This window comes from Anguilla anguilla, chromosome 18 (assembly GCF_013347855.1).
Source record: "Anguilla anguilla isolate fAngAng1 chromosome 18, fAngAng1.pri, whole genome shotgun sequence".
In the NCBI taxonomy this organism is placed as follows: Eukaryota; Metazoa; Chordata; class Actinopteri; order Anguilliformes; family Anguillidae; genus Anguilla; species Anguilla anguilla.
The window spans coordinates 22,954,301-22,975,870 of NC_049218.1; the positions used below are offsets into that span (position 1 = coordinate 22,954,301).

Consider the following 21,570-nt stretch of genomic DNA (forward strand, 5'->3'; position numbering starts at 1 on the left):
GGGTCGCAGGGGTGCTGGAGCCTATCCCAGCGTGCATTGGGTGAGACGGCAGGAATACACTCTGACGTCTGAACAGCCATATGGCATTAAACCGATGTGGACAGACGTGATTTGTAAAGGATGACAAACTCACTAATACCCCAGCTGGACTGGCAGATCTTTAATCTGGGAGGCGATTATGCTCCAGATTAGAGTACTGATACCACACGACACTGCCGGAGACTGGTCCTGAAGATCGGAAGGCAGACAGATCACAGATCAGCCCTGATGCCATGCCAGGGTTCCAATGTGATATAGTGGCTAATGTAATGAAGTATCAGGTATGATTTCTGGGTGAGAATCACGAACCAGAACTCAACAAGATTTCCAGCCTAAACTGGAAATACCTCTGCTGGATTGATAGACAATACTATAAATGAAAACTAAGAGAAACAAAAATAGCATCAGTTTATACAGCGGAATATTTACTGAAGCAATGCAGGTTAAGCTCAAGGGAACAATGGCAGTGTTTTACATGGGAGTCGAAACGGTGACCTTCAGGCTACAAGACCGGTTCCTTACCCATTACACTACACTGCCGCCCAGTTAAAAGCACGGGAAACTCACAGTTGATCTCGGACAGCGTCTTCCCCTCCCGGGCGCTCCTGCTGGTGGACCGGATTCGATGCGGCACGGACACTGGGCTCTGCGGAAGACAGGACACATGGAGAAGAGGGCCCAGAACATCCGCATACCACCCCACCTCTCTTCCCTTCAGATACCCCCCTTTAGCACACGCGTGACCTAACAAGGAACCGTTTTAGCCGAATACATCCACCGGTGTCCACCGGTGTGGCATGTGCTGGTAAAATATGAACTCGGTTCTACTTCACATTTTTTTGTTGTTACATAAGAAAAACAATCACCAGTCTAAACGGTCCATTCAGAACTGACCCCACGTTCTACTTCACAACTGGGCTCCTGTGAAAACAGCCAATCATTTTAACTGTGTCATTTGCATAAACCTGCCCTTGGTCAGCCTCTTCTAAGAACAAAGTAACACCCTCCTTTTCAGTGGATGGACGGGTGGAAGACAGCACAGAGGATACATCTCGCATACTATCCATCGCATACGAAAACACACTAAACAGTACTCGGTATGCTGTTGTAGGCAGCGCCTACTTGGAGGACACGGCAGTTAGGACGCAGATTCGGACACAAGCCTTGTTGTTTTTCTCTGCGGATTTAAATTTGACATCCGACTCCAGCTCAGTGTACCGAATGATTTACAGATTTTCATTGTTCCCTTTTCCGGAGAGGGAGTGTGGAGATGGGAGGGGCGTTCGTGTCATCGCCGGTCAGTTAACCAATCAACGCAGTGAGCAAAGGGGAAAAAAAAACATGCAACTGAATGAACTAAAAAAGCGGGAAGTGTAAAGATGCTAATTAACCGAGGACCCGTGGACCTGCTGGGGGGACGGATAAGGCAAGCCGTCGACAACAAGGAGGTTTCAACACAAAGCAGTCCACTTAAAGTTACTCCACATTTTTGTTCTTTTTCTGCACGTGCGCTGGAGGGTCAAAGGTGAAGAGTTTCTCACATCAGGCTCGGGGTCATCGTCGTCCACGTCCGGGTAGAGGGAGAGGTCTGGGTCGCTGGCCTTGTCCAGGAGCTCGATGGCCAGAATGCGACTGAGGGGCTGGGAGATGAAGGGGTGCTGAGAGAGAGAGAGAAAACACACATCAGTCCACACACTTTAACCAGCCCTATTCACTGACATGTTAGCGGGGCGGGGTGGGGGGTGGTACCGCGCTACCGTAGCACCCGCCCCCCCCCCACCACCACCCACTAACACAGTACCACCCCCAGCCCCCGCACCCCCTCCACCCCAGTTACACGGTAGCACCCCCCCCCCCCCCCGCGCACTGGGTGACACCAACCCTATTGACGCCACTGGACGTCATCACGCAATCTAGCGACTTTTAGCGACATTTCAGAGAGCCAATAGCGACTTCTGGTGAGATTCTTTTGCCGACATTGCCATATCATTGGCCGGACCTGCTCTTTTAGTCTTTGACCAACGAGGTTGACAATCAGCCAAATGCCCGTTGGCTAAGTCTTCCATCTTTGAAGGAGCAGTCCGTCACTTACCTGCAACAGTTTTTCCGCCGTCGGCCTCTTCTTCGGATTCTTCGTCAAGGACAATTTAATGAAATGGTGAAAATTGCTTGACCTGTAGAAGAAGGAGCACAAAAATCAAAACAGATCTACTGTGTTTTCTCCCACCTTGGCAGTGATGCAGTCTAAATTTGAATAATATGTGGAACATCAATGGCACGTGCCAAAGACTTCACAAACCGGGCGTATGCATTAATGATGTGTGAAAGCACGTGTGTAAGGTGCGGTAATGCAGAAAATGACAGACTTTCAGAAACGTTGGACGCTCTGAATTCGGAGTGTAGCACAGTGGGTAAGGAACTGGACTTGTAACCGAAAGGTCGCAGGTTCGATTCCCAGGTAGGACACTGCCGTTGTACCCTTGAGCAAGGTACTTAACCGAAATTGCTTCAGTATATATCCAGCTGTATAAATGGATACAATGTAAAACGCTATGTAAAAAAGTTGTGTAAGTCGCTCTGGATAAGAGCGTCTGCTAAATGCCTGTAATGTAATGTAATGAATTCGAAGAGCGCTCCCTTACCACTTTGCTCTGTCTTTCAATTTGGGGGGCTGGAAGCTGCTTTTCGTCATCAAGAAGAGAGCCCTGAAAAATCAAGGAGGATTTAAGAGGTGGGAAAATTCCACACTAGACATTTAACATGCTTTTCTCAAGTTATTATAAACAAACAAGTTATTACAAATAAGATACAATAAATCCAGAAATTAAAATAGTTTCCCTTCTCACAGGATAGTTCTAAATGAAATAATTCAGTCTAGCAGAGGGTTGAAAGGTTGCTGAGCACAGGCTTTTATCCTGAATTGCTTTGGCACATATAAACATATATATACAGCTTTACAAATAGTTATTGATCTAAATCCCAGGCAAAGTAAGTCAACAAGCATCTTACTTTGCCTGTGGACATCTGAACACAGCCACATTGAGCAATGTAATTGCATTTTACAGAGCATTATTCAATTCAATTCAGTATTATTTGTATAGTGCTTTTTACTGAGAACTTTCACAAAGACGCTTTATAGAGTAGCATTACTAGGGCACGTCAGATTCAGTGGCGCGATTACTAGGGAGTGGAATAGAGAGGAACTGGAAAGCAGACTGCATCATAACCCAATGTTTGCAGAGGGGTTCAAAATGTCTGCATGGCCTATACTTAATATGTATACCCAGCATCCTCTGGGCCACACTGACCTCATTGGGTGCAGGTCGAACATGGGGGGCTGCAGCTCGGCCAGCTCTATGGCGGTGATGCCCACCGCCCAGATGTCGCACAGCTGGTTGTAGCCGCCCTTCCTTTCCACTGCGGCCACTTCGGGGGCCATCCTGACGGCAGACACATCGCATTATTATGACATCACAATCAGAAGGGCCGGGCCTCTGGAGTGCACCGACCCTGAGGCATGACATTGCAATAAGAATGGTCAGTTCTTCAGAGCACGCTGGCCCTGAAATACGACATTACAGAAGGAAGCATCAATTATTTTGAGCTCAAGTCTGAAGTATGACATCACACAAAGAGACAGGGGCCTTCTACATGCCAAGGACACTGAGGAGACCCTGCCTCTTACAACAAGAAACCAAAATCTTCCCAATTCTCATTGCATGCAACACCAGAACCATCTCTGAAGGCACTCATTTACACAGCAAGTCTTTAAGGTCTTGTTTCTCTGGGCACAGCTTAAAAAATATTAACAGCATCCCTCACCTACTGCGCAGTAGGGATTAATACTTTTCCTGAAAATAAAACATTTTCTCTCCCAGGAAACTAGGCTTGTTTTTAAGGCATAAGCTACCAGTAAAAACGCACTGGACATATTTCAATAAGCAGGACTAAATAAAACAAAGAAAAATATACATGAACCTTTGGGTTATCAACCTGACATCTTTAGTATATTCGGTGTCATTATTAAGGCAAAACACATATTAATCAACATCAGAATGCACTTAATATGCAGCTTTGGATGCAGCTTGCCCATTGCTAGCCGAGGTTCATTCCCTGTGATCAGTCTGTTGCGTGAACTATCATCCTCACTGAAGAAAAAGACTTGGAATGGAATGGACATACTGAGGTCTGCTGGACAAAAAGTGTTTTATCCATGAAATGAGTGTTTGGTTGAACCCTAGGTGTTTCAGCTTCTTAATCAGAATGTTAGAATGAACAGTACTGAACAGGGAGGAAACATCTACTAAAGGACTTGCGCATTTGATTCTGACGCTTCCAGCTGTTTGTGTTCAGTATGCAGGACTGTTACCATCACGTTCTCAACACATCTAGGCCCAACAGGCAAAATTGTAAAGGGTCAAGTTAGGTACAGACTTCTTGCAGTAGACGCGCTCAAAGTTTTTCATTGCAATAAAAGTTAGGACCACTGCTCTACATTCATCACAGCTAGTCTTGGCTTTTTGGGGACTGAGATATCCTCCATATCTGTGGTATGATTTGCAGGTCCAGAGACAATTAAAACAACACACCAAAACCGGACTCAGCCGTTCACTGCATTCTTTAAGTGTTAACCCCTCGAGGCTATCTGGCTCTGCAGCTTTGTAAGAATGAATGTGATGGATCGTGTTCCTCACTCTTTCAGCCAAGTACCTAACCGTGCTGTGATTTGCTTTGCTGTTGGCGGGCGTGTCCAGTCCTGGAGAGTTTTGACCAAACTAGGCAAAGAAGCGATTCAGTTCCTCTGCATATTCCACAGGGTCTGGCACCGCACGGTTCGGGCATTTTTTCCCCCCATCATGGTCCTAATGCTCTGCCCATGCCTGTCGAGTGTTTTTCCACAGAGCCGTTGCTCTGCATAAATGGCCTGTCGCTACTGCTCGAGTGCAGAGTCAGACACGCGCAGTAAGACCCGCGCATGCTCCATAAGGTCATAAATGATACGGTCTTACAGGACATCGCTAGACTGCCCGATACCAGGAGCAGAGGGAGGACAGAGAAGAGGGGAGAGAAGGGCGGAGGGGCGTTACCAGTACGGCGTGCCGATGAAGGACTTCCTCTTGGCTAGCGTGGCGGTGATCTGGGCCGATACGCCAAAGTCCGCTGAGACCACGAGAGAGGCAGGAAGGGTCAGGGTTAGGGTTACGGAGAAGTCCGAGTCTGCAAGGTCGTCTCATTGGCACAACCAAGACTAGACCATCAAGACTGCCGTTCCACTGAATACTTTATGACTTCATAACTTTTACAATTTACTTTTGAGAATTAGGTCATTGATCCACCAATTTTTAGGTTTGTATCAATGATTCTGCGCAGTGGATTCACATCCCACACGATCTCACAATTATCATCAGATATTACAGTTTAAAAAATGCCCCTGCACACAACAATATTCTACAGTACTGTATATTTGTCAGCACACACAGATTTGGGAGGATTTGCACAGATCATTACCACAAACATTTGCATATTCTTGAACACATTTATTTTTATCAACTCAAAACAAAATCCAATTCTTGCACAGTAATAGAGTATAGATGCACAGTAACACAGGAAGAGTTTGAAAGCAGCACTGTTGTCTTACCTAGCTTCACATACCCATTGTCTGTTAAGAGGATATTAGCACCCTTGGGGAAAAAGACACAAAGACTAATTAGAAGGCGAAGATATCAGAAGACATTTTACTTTGAGGGGAAAGACACTTTACTGATGGCACAACAATTTAACAGTAAATTACAACAGCAAAAAGAATATATTGAAAAGCAGGGTAACTGAGCTCTACATGGTATGCAAATGGCATCATTGAGAACGAGTGACATCATACAACCATCCAGCCAAAAAAAATCCAATTTTTCCAGCTTTTACAGAACTACATGTCCTGTACAGTCAGTCTTAACACTGCTAAGGATATAAAGAGAAGAGCCTGGTTTGTAGCTAGAGGGAATCGTAAGAGATAAACCCACTCGACAGCTTGCAGAGACGGAGAAACAGATGATGCAAAAACAAATCAGACGCAACCCAGCACGCGCAGACTTGGGCCTGCTTAATTTCCCCGATCTGGGAATTTCTGTGGAACCGAAGTCAGCTGACGTCATAATAAACTAAACACATTTTTCTGAGGGTGTTAAAAGAAAAACAACAACCATGCACAACACTCGTACTTTTAAAATCATCCATAAAATATGCAGCATAATTAAAAATGAGCTTTTAACAGACAGGGACAGCATGACCACGATGACTAGAACCAGAACCCTGGCCAGGCATCAGGCGAAGAGTGTTTATATCTACAGTGAGCCGTTCATAAATACATCAGCAATGGAAAGTACCAGAAGGGGAAAGACTCTGCTCTTACCTTGATGTCTCTGTGCATTTTTCCTTTGTTGTGGAGATAATATAAACCCTGAATATAAAATAGAGAATAATATAATATTTCATCATCTAACAAAAACCAACTCCTAAAACAAGGTCGTACAGAATCTGCAGAGGGTCTTTTGGAATAAAATAAAACGCCTGGAATGCTGGTGATGGCGCGGATGAGGGCTTAAAGGTAGCCATGGCTGTCTGTTTTAGCCCCAGGAGTATCATCCTTTTCAGTCACACAGAAAACAGCCTTTATTACTTGTGTACAGGCCTGGCTAGAAGGGGGGTGCTGTGGCTATGAGTAGTATTCAATGTATCTGGAGGAGCAGACATGGAGAAGGATAACATACGACAAGAAGGCGACATACCTGAAGAGTTTCCCGCGACATGTAGGCTATCTGTGACTCCAACAGAGGCCCCGTTACTACGGAGAGAGGGAGGGGAAGGGAGAGAGAGGGAGAGGAAGAGTGTGAGTGAGGGAGAGGGAGTGAGTGAGTGAGTCAGTGGCACTTTTGCAGAAGGCAGAAATGAACATTGCTGCCTAATTGTGTGTGTGAGTGTGCGTGTGTGCGCGCGCGTGTATGCGTGCGGGGGGGGTGGGGGGTTCAAATGTAAATTCCAACCAAGCATTTTGCTGGAGGAGGACACCGGGGGAGTTTTCTTGTGCAATTCAGTCATCCCTCAGCAAAAACGACATCTATGTCAGTGAATTCTCACTTTAAAAAGAAAGGTTAAAACAATCCAAGCGAAATAAAATAAATATTGTGATTAAATCCGATGGTCAAGTCATTGATCAGTCTCCTCTGTCTTTCATTCTATGGCGGCGCTTGGCGCTTTTTCATAAGGGACACATTTTGCATCGACAGAGTTGGTTGGCATGGCGATGCTTTCGCCTCTGTCCCACAGCTTCCCAGGGAATTCCCAGCCGAAATGCCACTCGCGGGTGTCACAATGCGAGCATTGTGTGTCAGACGGACTAGTCGGCGCACAGCCTTTGGGAGTTTCACTGAATACTGTTCAAATGTAGCCTGCGTGGTCCGAGGCAAACGGAGATACGTTGTTGAACTCAACCACAAAGCTCAGTATACACCGTTTCACACTGACTGAGCTACAACTTAAGGCATCAAGGTAGAGTCAGCCAATTGGATGCAATTGATTTTCCCTGCAGAACAATTAAAATGTCCAACACATATTTGCCAGTGTTATCTATAGACGCATATGTGACCAGCTTTTCTTAATGTAAGTCAGCAGCCAGGGGCACCTACTCCTGCTGAAGATGCTTTCGTGGAACATCCCTGTCATTTCTCAGAAGCCTAATTAACAATGGCAAAAAAAAATTTTGGATGGTCACCCTTTTCCAAGTGGAATGTCTTACATTCGAAAATGCATCTGTCAAGTCTCGGATGACATCCATTCACCATCGATTTGTTATTTTCAGACTGAGGATTCCCCCTTATTGTTTATTTCAGATCGCGACTGATATCCTTTTTTCGCCTACCGGTCCGCTGCAGTGTTTGGCGCCTGTATGGATTCATTGCAATCTGCGCACAATTATTTACCAAAAGGGCACTGGTAAACAATTTCCTTCAAAGCCTTTTTTTGTGTTTGACATTCGACCTATGTCCTGAGAGAGGAAGGGACGTGTCATGGGTGGAATATCGAACACAAAGATGCCACCTAGCGTATCACATCAACATATTGCCTATACAAGGGTACCAATCCAACAATAATTGTATAATTAGTTTGAGGGTAACCATGACGACCCAGGGCTTACATTTAGAGGGTATTTCAAAGTTATGACCTTTCAGGGTCACCTTACCTGAATAAGCTGGTGTCCGTACCTATAAGACCTCAATATCGCGGTTTCAACCGCAGAGTACCTTCACTGTACTACACTAAGGGAAGGGCTTTGAGAAGCAAATCCTTATACCTCTGAGAAAATATTTTGTGGGACAAAGTGAGAAGCCAGCATATCTTTCTAAAAACAGGCCGGTTTGGAATATTTAATGTACAGTATTTTTCCCCCTCAGCAGTTAATGGTTTATGGATCCTTACCATGGTAAATGTCCTGCAGGGATCCTCCTCCACAGTACTCCATACTTATCCATAATTTATCTCTCCTAGAAGAGACAAGAAACACCACCCACTTAAAAAAATCCTAAAAAAGGCCTGAAGAACCTTGACATATCAATCAATCAATCAATCAATCAACCTTTATCTAATTCTCAGAAGACACATTGAGGGAACAAGCCCTCATTTACAAACAATAAAACAACAATAATAAAGAGTAAAAAATGATTTAAAAATAAAATAAAACACTTTGAACAAATAATATACCAAAAGCTGTAATAATAAATATGTATAACAACAAATAAAAGGATGAGGGTGGCAGGGCGGGGTCGGGGGGGGGGGCACACCTGAGATAACTGCCGAAATATGCCACGATGTTGGAGTGCTTGCAGTCCTTCATCATGATGATCTCCTGCTGCACCACCGCAAAGTCCTCGCCTGGGGGGGCAGGGGAACAGGGGGCGTGAGGCGGAGGAGAGAGGGGTAAAAAACAGGTGATAAAGGGATGGCAGGGGAAGGAGAGAGGGGTAAAAAACAGGTGATAAAGGGATGGCAGGGGAAGGAGAGAGGGGTAAAAAACAGGTGATAAAGGGATGGCAGGGGAAGACAGAAGAGTAAAAAGGAGGTGATAAAGGTATGGTAGGGGAAGAAGAGAGGGGTAAAAAGGTGGCAAGGGATAAGAGAAGAGTAAAAGGAGAGAAAGGGATGATAGAGGGATGAGAGAGGGGAAAAACAGCAGAAGAGACAGGGATAGCAGGGGGAGAGATTGGTTTGAGGGCTGTGTGAAAAATGACCACAGACACACAGACGCCCATATGCCAACAGCGGCCCTTCAAAGAAACAGAACTTCCGCACAATGCTGACTGTTCTGAAGAGGTGGTGAAGGGGCCAGAGAGCAGCATCCATAATAACTGCCCCTCTGAGCGCACAGCATCAAGACTGGACTGGGCTGGACTGCACTTTCATCTCCCGGATTGAAATCACATGAAGCTGGCGACCCCAGTTCACACCCAGCTAACGACAGCATCCCAGAAATTTTTTTTTTGCATATTACTAGAACGGCATATTTTAGTGCAGACTGAAGAACAGAGATTTCAGCTGACCGTGCATACGGGAATAAGACTGGGTTATTCTTAATCAGAATATGACCAAAACCAGAATAAGGACTGTTATTCGGAATGTGCCGTGCATGTAAATGCGGTCAGTGTACACGTCACGTGATGTGACAAAAAAAAATCTACATTTCCTTTTTAACTGGCAGTAGAACTGGTAAAACTGCAAATTGATTTCTCAGACCCAACATGTTTCAGAATGTTTCCTTTGCTGCAATGCTATAGCAATGTGACGAGAATGCTGGGTTTCTGCTGGGCCACATAAGAATCACAACAGACCTCTCCTCTCTTCACCTCCCTTTCTTTCTGTGCTTTTCCTAGCGTTGTTTGTGGAAGCTGAGTTCCTGCTTTGTTCCAGGAACATGTGGATGGGAAGCAGCATCTGGAAAAGCGCTATGCTGGAGGGGAAAAGGGCTAATTGGGTGTGATGTCCCAGGACAGACCCAAGGGACAGCTACAGCAGTGTTGGCAGTCTACATCATTCCTGGTGTAAACAGTAAACAGTGGGCACACACAAAAACACATTCCGCGACAGATTTAGTCTGTAGGTTTTCATTTTTTTATGATGTAATTTTTTTTCCACCACAAAGCCAGGGCCCGTAGCTTTAAAGAAAGGAAGTAGCAAACTGCTTCGATTTATTTTTTCACTGGACCTCATCTAGGCTACATTTCAACTGTTGGACTTTTTACGTTTTAATGTTTAGTCTGATTCACAACACATTTCCAATAAGGCATGAAAAACTAAAACACATCCATTATAATCTGCATTTCAATGAAATGCATTTTCAAAGATCGACTAGATAACAAAACAAGAAACTTAAAATGCGTGCAGTCTGTGTAGGATGCTACCTCAATGTGGAAGACACAAATTACATGCAAATGCACCAATTAGAGGCCTTACAATGGCATATAATAATAACGTATGAAGCAAAAAAACACACGAGAGCCGGAAGCCCTAACGTGTGAGGGTTCACTGTACTTCCTCTCCATAGAAACCGAAGGAAATTAAGCTGAAGGAAGTGGAAAAGAATAGTGGCAATAAAGGGCCTATTTTCAGACACCACAAAGTAACGAGCCAAACAAGACGTTCTCTCTTCTTCTCTCTCTCTCTCTCTCTCTCTCTCTCTCTCTCTCCATCTCTCTCTCCATCTTACTCCCACTCTCTCACGCTCTCTCTCTCCATCTCTCTCGCATTCTTTCACTCCATCCCTCCCTCCCTCCCTCCCTGGAAACGTTCATCTGATCAAACTGGTTGTGTTTCTGGTTCACACCGGGGGAAAGGAAAGGCCAGCAATGTTCCAGGTGTAGGAGGGAGCCCGCGTGCTTCGTCATGAAGCGGCGGAGTCTTACCCGGTTCCAGCTTGATGACTTTAATGGCGGCCAGCTCCCCCGTGTTGACATTCCGAGCCTGTGGGGGGGGGGGGGGGGGGGGAAGGAGGAGGGAGAGCGTTACCCAACCATCAAAGGAAACAGTCAGAGGGAGCCAGGAGAGGGAGGGAGTCGCTACGTTTTCATACATCAGCCATCAAATCTGCAGGGTTAGGGGGAGGGCAGGGTTTCTCCTGCATTGAAATGTCTTAAGCGGGCCGCCTAAGTGTTTTTTTCAAGCCGCCTATAGGAGAAATTGCAGGGGAAAAAAACCTGTATAACAATTAGAAATGGTCTGTGAAATTATTAGAAATGCTGTGTGGATTCAAGGTTAATTAATATTGTACCCAATGTTTTGAGCATGAAAGAATGAAATGCATTTTATGACATAGTACAATTCCAAACACTACTATTCCTGGAGGACGACGCCCATACAATATGCAAATCCTTCAGTATAGCCTAATATCATCTCCAACGCAGTAAAGCGAGACCAACCACAGTCGCAGTCACACAAAGTCAGCACCTAATCCCGATTTCGAGCCAGGAAGTGCCCTGAGAGGGACGTTGTAACTACAGTGTTGACATGGCCTAAACAGACTGGCGTGCATCTGCACCCACAAGCTAAAGAGCAGGGTCATGAGGCCCTTTCCTGTAAGCACAGAATTATAACACACAGTGACTTCAGTCATCTCCAAGCCCGCAGATTAATTAATTAATCATTTCCACTAGGAGCGGCTTAAATCAGGGCAAGCATTTCATGGGAAAAGGGAGAGAGTTTGCAATGAATCTGAAAAACAGGGGTTTGTGAAATTATTATTATTCTATAGAATAAGTAAGCCAGTTGCTAGGTTAATCTACTAATAAAAATAAGAACAATAATCGGCATATTAATAGCAAAAAAAAAGGAAAAGTTGTCAGCTGCAGCCCAATTCCAGAGGGTACCACCCTCAATAGAAACAGTTTCTGGAAGTGGAATATGGCTGAAAAAAATATATCCACAACGTTCCAATCTGGAGAGGTTTGGCACCATTTGGAGAGGTTTTGGGCCCACCGTTGGGAAATGTCAAATTTTACTGTTGTATTCACTCCACTCCAAACATTGTTTCAGGTGGTTTCGTCCAGTGTCAGAATTACACGTAATCACTACAGAATAAAGAAAATTCGAAAATTGTTTAAAAAAAAAAAAAAAATTTTACTGTTTATGAGCCTGCAGGTATTTCTGGTTATTATTATAATTTTTTTTCTTTTTTAAACCTGCGGTCAAAAAAATAACTTCTGACACACCGCACCAAAATAAGCAGCCACTGAGGCCCCCAGGACTGCCCACTGGATTTTAAAATCCTTGATTTAGAAAAACTCCAGAGAAAGAGAGGGAGAGAGAGCACCATTAAGCAGAGTGATTAGCAGAATAACAGGTCAGCGGTTCCAAAGTACCTGGAGCCAAGCCCAGCACAGTCAAACACAATAACCTCATTATAACAGTTATGACTGCTCCTACTAACCTTGTTTCGCAGACAGCCTTGACCACAGAGCTTAGGCAATCCAAGAAACCACAGACAGCATCAGACTGACTACCTGACTCAGCGCCTCCCTGAGTAACTGCTAAACTCAGTTTGAACACTAGATGGCGCCTTCACTGGTACGTGGAGCCACCACAGTGCCCTTGAATGAGGCCTGCTCTCACAGAGAACAGAAGCACATTGCTATCTGTGCCAGCAGCTCAGCATAAAGGAAAAGACTTTGTGGGTCACGAGGCTTTCGGAGGGAACCATCCTCCTGCTGAAAAATTCTCAGTGTGTGGGGCGCCAAATTTGGCCCAGAGAGGTCAATGACACAGGGGAGGACTCTCGTCATACCAGAACGCAGAAGGTGACCGCATGCTGCCCCATCCTGTCCCCTCTCCGCCCCGGGCCATTTTTCCTCAGATCTCAGAGTCAAGAGGAACCACAGGGAACCCAAACTGCCCAACCTTTGCAGGTGTAGCTCCCAGCACGGCTGCTCAGCTCCCCCTGGACACCACTCAGATCCCACACAACACACTTGTGTGCCTGAATTGCTTCAGTAAATACCCAGCTGTATAAATGGATTATATGTAAAGATACAATATATTTAAGCCAAAATGGCCACTTCTTTGTGTGTGTGGGGCAAGGCATGCTGTTGAGGTGACCCCTTACAAATCGGCACAAAGCAACGCTGGGCAAATCTTCTAATGGAGCGGCATCAATCAAACCAGCTAATTCTTTTGTGTGTGTAATTACATGCGCCGCTGGTTAACAAAACACAAAAAAGTGGTGCATGATCAGCCGCGGGCTTGTAGGAAGTCAGATACGAGTCTACTGCATATCTACTTCCATTCTTTTATATACAAGGTTTTGTGGTTTTATATCGTCTCTCTTAGTGTCTCTCTTACTCTCCTCATCTTAACTACACATACTGCAACCACCAATAAAAATTCCCCAGTATGTGTAAATGTACTTGGCCAATAAAAGGATTCTTATTCTGATTCTGATTTCACAAGGACTACTCTGGCATAGACACACAAACATTACAATTATATTCCAGCCAAGCCGCAAAACAATATTTGAAACAGTATAATATTTATTGCAGGCAATAAAGAGTGGATTCACTGTTCACTGTTGAGGATAGTGGGCATGTATCACCCAAAAGCCTTTGAGGCATTGTGATGTCATTCATTAAAAAAGTGCATTCGAGGAGAAATCACGCAGGGGATCCGGAACTGGACCAATACCCCATTTTAAAGTTGTTCTGCACTGCAAACTGGAGGCTTAACACAGGTTCCGTTCAACAGGCACGTTTCATCCACTTTCTACGCCTCTAAAAATCCAGCTCCCCTCGAAGTTCCTGCATCACTTGTTTTGGTTTTCCTCCAGTTGTTCCACTCAAATCTTGAGGGGACCAAATTTTGTTTAAGATACTTGCGACCGGCCTCCACGTGCACAAGTAGCCTATATCCTTTTCCTCAAACCGCTCAGCACACAGGAACGGAGGTAGGAGTTACAGCAGGCTACCGTGTAGAAACGCTAATATTTACAAGTCACTCTGCTGTGTAATGAAGGCATGTGCGCTATGGTGAGCGGTAGGTAAAATTTGGGAGCTGGAGCTAAAGCTGGTTCTTCAGTTTGCCGTTAGAAGCAACCGCTGATAGCCCAGCCCAGCTCACCAGTTTTAACCTATTATTTTCAGATAAGAAATATTACAACACAACCACTCAAACATTTGAATGTTATATCAATGACTTAGCTAAAATGATTAAATGTGTTTTCATATTTTATCCATATCTAGCATCCAAGCAGTAGTGGTAATTATTATAATGTCCTCTAGCAGCAAATCCTGTTACCGCTAACTAATGTTATAGTGACCAATTAAAATGGACTATTTAAGTTTCATTAAGTATGACTAAGAAAAACACAAGGTAAGACATACAATCAATGATTGATACATGGTTTTGTCACTTTCTTCACTGAATATGAAAGAGCCTTCTGTTTTCGCATTTAATGCTGTAATGGTATTATTTTTAAAGCACTCAAATCTAACGTTTGAGGGTTTTCCATATGATGAAATACATTTCCTTTGAAAGCAACAGTTCGCCTTTTAGAATTATTAACTTCTCATGGAGCTTGCCATTGTGCAGCTATGTATCGGCATCAAAATACTATTGCACGAAAGTGCTGCCTTTATTCACAACAAACCCCTATTCTTCATCTCTCCTAATAGCCCTTATTTGCAACCTTCCTTGATGTAAATTAATGAAAAGACAAATAGGGCTGTTTTCTCTTGAAGACGGAACAGGGAGAAACAAGTGTTTTTTTGGTTCTGAACTCTGCCATTTTCTGCCAGAACTAGCTACTGGAAGAAAGTCACCCCCTACATCCCGTTTAAATTCCAGGAAATGTGAAAAGGGCCCACTGTCATCACTGGAATGCAAACTGACCAATAGGAACAATGGACCGGATGCATCCATTTTATAAAATTATAAAATCAGTGGTGCCTGGTGAGCTAAAAATAGACCGGGTAGAAAGCTTCCTTAGAACTGATCATTGGTCACAACCTTAATTTTTCCTTGATTAACAAGTCTGTCAACAATCTGAATAATCGGTAATCAGCAGGAAAACACAGATTCTTTCTTCACAACAAGGTAGAGAGATGAAAAGATAAACTCAATCTAGTTTTAGTCACCAAGTACAGAACACAAAAGATACACTGCTCCATTAACTACCATGTTAGCTTTCAGCACAACCTGCCAGAAAGGCTAACAAAACCCACATTTCAAGATCATTTAAATAACAAAATCTGCACATTGCAGATCGTTGCCATGAATATTCTCCAAGAGTGAGTATGGAAAACAAAGAGAACACGAATCTCCTATTTTGAATAAAGTTATGAAATAAAATGGTGTCTGCAGATCTAAATTCTGAGCGAGAGAATCATGATTCTCATTCTATCCAGAATTGTGCAGCCCTACCGCCAGGCAGCTTCACAGACTGCTACCAGATGGACCAAACTTTCCACTGACACGTGAGACTGAGAAAGCAGCTGGCTTTTATCAACAATTATTTCAGCTTCATATTTTCAGTGAAAATAGCACGAGGGACACGTTCCTGAGCACGAGGGGCACACTCCTGAGCACAAGCTTTCACATTTGCGTTTCTAATAAATGTGAAGCTCATGAGAAAAGGGGTCAGTGCGTGCATGTGCCAAAGCACAGTAGCATGAAACTAGCAGTGCAGGCAGCCAGGCCCCACCAAAGGGGAAGGAAAGTGGCCTGCAGATCAACTGTCACCCAGGAGACGCACGGGACTACTCACCACAAAGCCTGCTGCAGGACACACCCATCAGCTACTGGGGCAAGATTACTCAACACGGGTACAGACACACCCCCCTAATGCACTCGCACTACCACACCCACAGGCACACACGCATGCACATGCACAGACACACACACGCACAGACACACACACACATGCACTTTAAGTAGACTGCTGTTGCACATGCATGGCACACAGACACACAGGAAAACAGAAGGAAGCAGCCGTGAAAGACTGGCTCACGCTGTACTTCAAGTGAAGAATGCGGAAGCAAAGGCACAGAGAAACACAAGTGTAAACCGCCAGAGACCTGATGTGTGCAGTTCTCTCTGAGGGCCCCAGCAATCACAGGAACCACAAACCCCTGTCTTACTGAGGGTGTCTCTGCATGAAGGTAGTGGTAGCTCTATATCAGAACTGCTCATATTCAGCAGCTGCTCTATAACACAAGGCTGCTCATATTCTGTGACTGCTTTATAACACAAGGCTGCTCATATTCTGTGACTGCTCTATAACACCAGGCTGCTCATATTCTGTTCCTGCACTATAATACAAGGCTGCTCATATTCTGTCACTGTTCTATAATACAACTGCTCCTATTCACTTACTGCTCTATAACGCAATGCTGCTCCTATTCAGTGACTGCTCTATAACACAAGGCTGCTCCTATTCATTGACTGCTCTATAACACAAGGCTGCACATATTCTGTGACTCCTCTATATGTCAAGGCTGCTCATATTCTGTGACTGCTCTATAACACAAGGCTGCTCATATTCTGTGACTGCTCAAGAACACAAAGCTCTTAATATTCTGTCACTGCTCTATAACACAATACTGCTCCTATTCAGTGACTGCTCTATGTCAAGGCTGCTCATATTCTGTCACTGCTCTATAACACAATGCTGCTCATATTCTGTCACTACTCTATGTCAAGGCTGCTCATATTCTGTGACTGCTCTATAACACAAGGCTGCTCATTTATGTGACTGCTCTATAACACAAGGCTGCTCATATTCTGTGACTGCTCTAGAACACAAAGCTCTTAATATTCTGTGACTGCTCTATAACACAAGGCTGCTCATATTCTGTGACTACTCTATAACACAAGGCTGCTCATATTCTGTGACTGCTCTATATGTCAAGGCTGCTCATATTCTGTGACTGCTCTATAACACAAGGCTGCTCATATTCTGTGACTGCTCAATAACACAAGGCTGCTCATATTATGTGACTGCTCTATAACACAAGGCTGCTCATATTCTGTGACTGCTCTATAACACAAGGCTGCTCATTTATGTGACTGCTCTATAACACAAGGCTGCTCATATTCTGTGACTGCTCTATAACAAGGCTGCTCATATTCTGTGACTGCTCTATAACACAGCTCCTTTCCCATTATATGAGAAAATCAATAACAAAATTAAATCAAAACAACATACAACAAACTAATATTCAGTGAAATGGCTGGCTGTTTTCAAGACTAACTAAAGTGATGTTAACATCTGTCCTGCATTGCTTTGGAGGGTAGATCCTGCCTTGCTTCACCTATCTGGAAAGGTCACATTGTGTGTGAACAGACTCAACACTGAACTTTCCCATATAAAATACCTGTGTGTGAATAGGGAAACCCACTACCTATCCCAGAATGTTGAACCCGGGAGTGTTCCAGGTTCCTACCTTGGGATTGCATCTTAAAACTGCAGTCTGCCATGTTCAACACACAAATGCTCACAACAATGTCACTAGTCAGGTTTCTGTGCGGTAAGGTTTATATTAACCACATTGCACTCCTGTAATTTGCATATCTCTGCATAGTGGACCACGATAGGCCAATTTTACCACTTTAATTGCAGGTTCTCCTGAGATAGAATGGCCCTTTTCACCTTATCCCAGGTGAGTTCATGTATTTAGCCACTCTCCTGGCAATGCAATCCATGACCATTCACTAGTTCAGTGCTCATTTTGACAAATGTGATTGGTGTTTCACTTCCTAGTACTCAGTTGATTATCATTTCTGTAGTCGTGCATGTCAGACAGGAATTCAATAAATGTCGGGTGAAAGTACCAGAGTGTTCTGTACAAGTGCACCACAAGACTTTTGGCAACCTGAAACATATGGGAGGTGCAACAGGCCAAAAGAGGAAGAGCACCCGTGAATATCTACACCAGGTAATTAAATATGCCCTTCTTCATGTATTACAGGGTGGCTCATTCACATTCATTTGAGTTGAACAGTAAAATATGGTTAATTATCCTGCTAATTAATGATGTTAAAATTATTGCTTTGCCAGTTGTAAAATCATTGGAAGTGTTCATTACAACACGGGGATAAAACTACGCTGAAAACAGTGAGCAATTTAAATTCTAATCTATAAAGTTCATGAATATTTTTATCAGTCTCCAGACCGTCTCAGACAGCACTCAGTTAACGCTGTTGCATCATGTTTTCCTCATGGGTATGCGCTGTACACTGCTCATTGCCAATACATTTTCACCAACAAAAGATCCTTGCCACTTAACAGGACAGAACAATGACCGCAAAGAAGACGGAGGTCCCAATTCCATGCCAGATCGTATACATAGACCAGGGATCAGCAACTCACGGTGCTCGAAGGCAGAGAACTGCTGGTTTTCCACCCTCCCTTTGCCTGGGAGTCGGGTGTGAAGACAGTCTGGCCAATCAGGAGCACTAATTACCCGGGAGAAAAGAAAACCAGGGCTGGATTTGGATTCGAGGGCCAGAGTTGATGATCCCTGACATAGACGAAGAATACAATGCCCTCATAGAGAATTCTTGGTAAGCCGCGGACCACATGATCTAGAATGAGAAGCATCCCCACTTCCAACATTTTTGATTATGAGATTGATTACATGGACAACAGTACAAATCACTCAAGCATATAAACAGATGAAAAGCAGAACAGATGAAAAAGAAGAAACAGAGTGTGTGATTTCACAAGGGGACTTTTAGAGAACGGCTGCGACATCCCTACCCGGCGGCAGCACAAGAAGCTGTCTGAAACCATGGCCGACTTAGCCAAAACTCCACTTCCCAGAGGGCCTCACCAAACAGGAGGCAGCCAACTAACTGCAGCAGGAGAGGCTGCACTTGGGAGATATGGGAAAGCAGAGGGACACTTAGAATAGGCTATAGCTGGAAGGGACAAGGAAAACAGGAACTTCCTAAAACACAGACTTTAGCCTAACAGATACAGTGAAGTACCTCAACTGGACAGCCTAGGCCCTCGGGGTAGAAGACACTTTAACTGAGAGAAAGAGGCTACCTTCCTTTGATTTTGTATGAAGAACCTGAGTTGAACTTTGAAAGCACTGTTTTTAGTGGAATGGTTGATACTGAACCTAAACCTGATTTTGTTGATTTTGAGTTAATTAAAAGGAAAGCCCAAATTCAGTTGTGGTGAGCTGCATAGAGGAACATCAAACCGCAGTTTTCTTCAGAAATCTTGAAAGACAAGTGTTATGAAATGCCTGAGTCAAAGCCCAGTTCTTAATCCCGAAGAAATGCTTTGGAAGGATTTGAGGCCAGACATACTTGGAAGAAAGCCTCTAATATCACACAGTTGAAGATGTTCTGTAAGGAAGGGTGGGGCAATCAATGCAAGACACTGAGAGGCAAATAAGGTCAACATGAAGTGATTTCAGCCAAGGAGGAAACACCAGCTAGTGAAGCTAGGGGTATGCTTAACAAGGAAACTGCCTTTCTGTTGATTGTTGTTGAATAAACAATTGCAGAGTTGAAAACTGGAAAGTTTTCCTCAGCAATCGTTCATTCAACAACAATCAACAAGTTTTGTAAAACCTGGTCACTAGCAAGTTTACAAAGTACACAACTTTATTATCTTCAAAGCATGCTGCCGCAATCAGGATTAGCATGGGACTGTGCTAACAAGCACGCTGCATTCGAGGACTAAGGACTTTTGGTCTTGATTTTGATCTACATCCGGAATATGCAGAAAGTCTCGAGAAAATCTTGTAGTAGTCTCCTACTTGAAGGCACACTGCAGATGACCCATGGACATTTGAATTTTCATTTCAACAATATTTACAATTGGTTGGAACAAAAACTAGCACACGGAGTAACCCTCCAGGACCAGAGTTGAGCGCCCCGAGACTAAGGGCTGCTCACACAGAAAAATAATCCATGTTCACAGGTCTTTATAGCCTGCATCTATAACTGGAACGTACTTTCATACAACGTGTTTACAAAAAATATGTTGCATTGTAAGAAATAATAAACATGCTGTATATGGTGTTGGTCCATCTCCAAAACTGCTGCCTTTGCTTAAATTCAGAACTGTTCTTCCATTAAACTGGCATTAAAACTAGAGTACTCGATGGTCAAACAATAAAAATTTAATTTAGATTTAACCCCATTATTTAATATTATTTAACCCCATTTTCATTGCACAACTACAAAATTTACGCCCCCTCATTTTTTAAGGAACAAATTGGATTTGAAATGAAACAATGAATATGAGGTTAAAGTGCAGACTGTTAGCTTTAATTTGAGGGTATTTACATCCATATCGGGTTCCACATCAAGAACATTTGACTTTTTCGGCCCAGAAAAACTCACTAGTTGCTTTAGCAGTGCATTTGGGGCCATTGTCCTGCTGCAAGGTGAAGCGCCATCCAATGAGTTTTGAGGCATTTGGTTGGATCTGAGCAAATAAGATGTTTCTGTATCCTTCAGAATTCATCCTGCTGCTGCTATCAAGTGAGCCAATTCCAGTGGTAGCCATGCATGCCCAAACCATAACGCTACCTCCACCATGTTTCACCGATGAGGTGGTATGCTTAGGATCGTGAGCAGATCCTTTCTTTCGCCACACTTCTTCATTTCCATCGCTCGTCTCATCTCTGTCCAAGAGTTTGTTCCAGGACTTTGTTCCAGGTTTTTTTTCCAGGTACTTTCTAGCAAAGTCTAACCTGGCCATTCCATTCTTGAGGTTGATCAGTGGTTTGGATCCTGCAGTGAACCCTCTGCTGTGGTTGCGTTCTCTTGATTTTAGTCTTTGACACTTATGTGCCTACATATCCTGTTCGGTAATTGAACAGGGATTTTTCCTCACAACTGAAATCATTCTGCGGTCATCCACTGTGGTGGTCTCTACCAGGTTCTCTGCTATTGCAGAGCTTACCAGTGCCTTCTTGCTTGTTAATGAACAACACAGTTGATTTTGCACACCCAATGTTTGGGCTACGTTGCAGATTTATTCAGATTTCTTCACCCCATGATGGCCTGCTTTACTGGCATTGACACTGAAAATGCGAATGCCACACCTAGAATCAACTTTTGTTAGCTTTCTTGTGCATGAGCTAATGATGCAACACACACAAAGCTGGCCAAGAAACAGCTGAGCAGCCAATTGTCCTATTACACTTGGCCCCTTAAAATGGGCGGGAAAAATATGGCTGCAATTCCCATGTGGTTAACCCAATATGGACCTAAATACCCTCAAATCCCTGACAGTTTGCACTTTAAACTCAATTCAATGTTTCATTTCAAGTCCAACGTGCTGGAGGACAGAGCCAAAACAATCAAAATTGTGTCACGGTCCAAATACATACTGTAAGGACCGAACTGTCTGTCAAAAAGAGACCCTCCAGAAGTGAACAATCCTTATAAGAGCACTGCTTTGCTCCCTGCCTCAAACCGATTCTTAGCCAAAGCACAAAACCCATCTCACAAGCACTTTTCTACAGTTTATCATCAGCA

The 21,570-nt window shown here is 43.9% G+C and overlaps 1 protein-coding gene across 4 annotated transcripts in view; it reads right to left on the reverse strand.

Moving 5' to 3' along the window:
* LOC118217979 (mitogen-activated protein kinase kinase kinase kinase 3-like) overlaps positions 1-21,570 on the reverse strand; it is a 48,837-nt gene that overhangs the window by 16,767 nt on the left and 10,500 nt on the right. For 3 of the 4 annotated variants that reach the window (XM_035400249.1, XM_035400247.1, XM_035400248.1), the window contains exons 2-13: positions 10,986-11,043; positions 8,871-8,961; positions 8,509-8,573; positions 6,822-6,877; positions 6,446-6,493; positions 5,678-5,720; positions 5,127-5,199; positions 3,348-3,479; positions 2,682-2,744; positions 2,132-2,213; positions 1,581-1,697; positions 607-685 (exon numbers count right to left, since the gene is read on the reverse strand). In XM_035400249.1, the coding sequence (XP_035256140.1) occupies positions 607-685; positions 1,581-1,697; positions 2,132-2,213; positions 2,682-2,744; positions 3,348-3,479; positions 5,127-5,199; positions 5,678-5,720; positions 6,446-6,493; positions 6,822-6,877; positions 8,509-8,573; positions 8,871-8,961; positions 10,986-11,043 (907 nt within the window). Of the gene's footprint in view, positions 1-606; positions 686-1,580; positions 1,698-2,131; positions 2,214-2,681; positions 2,745-3,347; positions 3,480-5,126; positions 5,200-5,677; positions 5,721-6,445; positions 6,494-6,821; positions 6,878-8,508; positions 8,574-8,870; positions 8,962-10,985; positions 11,044-15,829; positions 15,875-21,570 lie in introns of those variants that run through there. The other variant, XM_035400250.1, reaches the window with a different exon arrangement.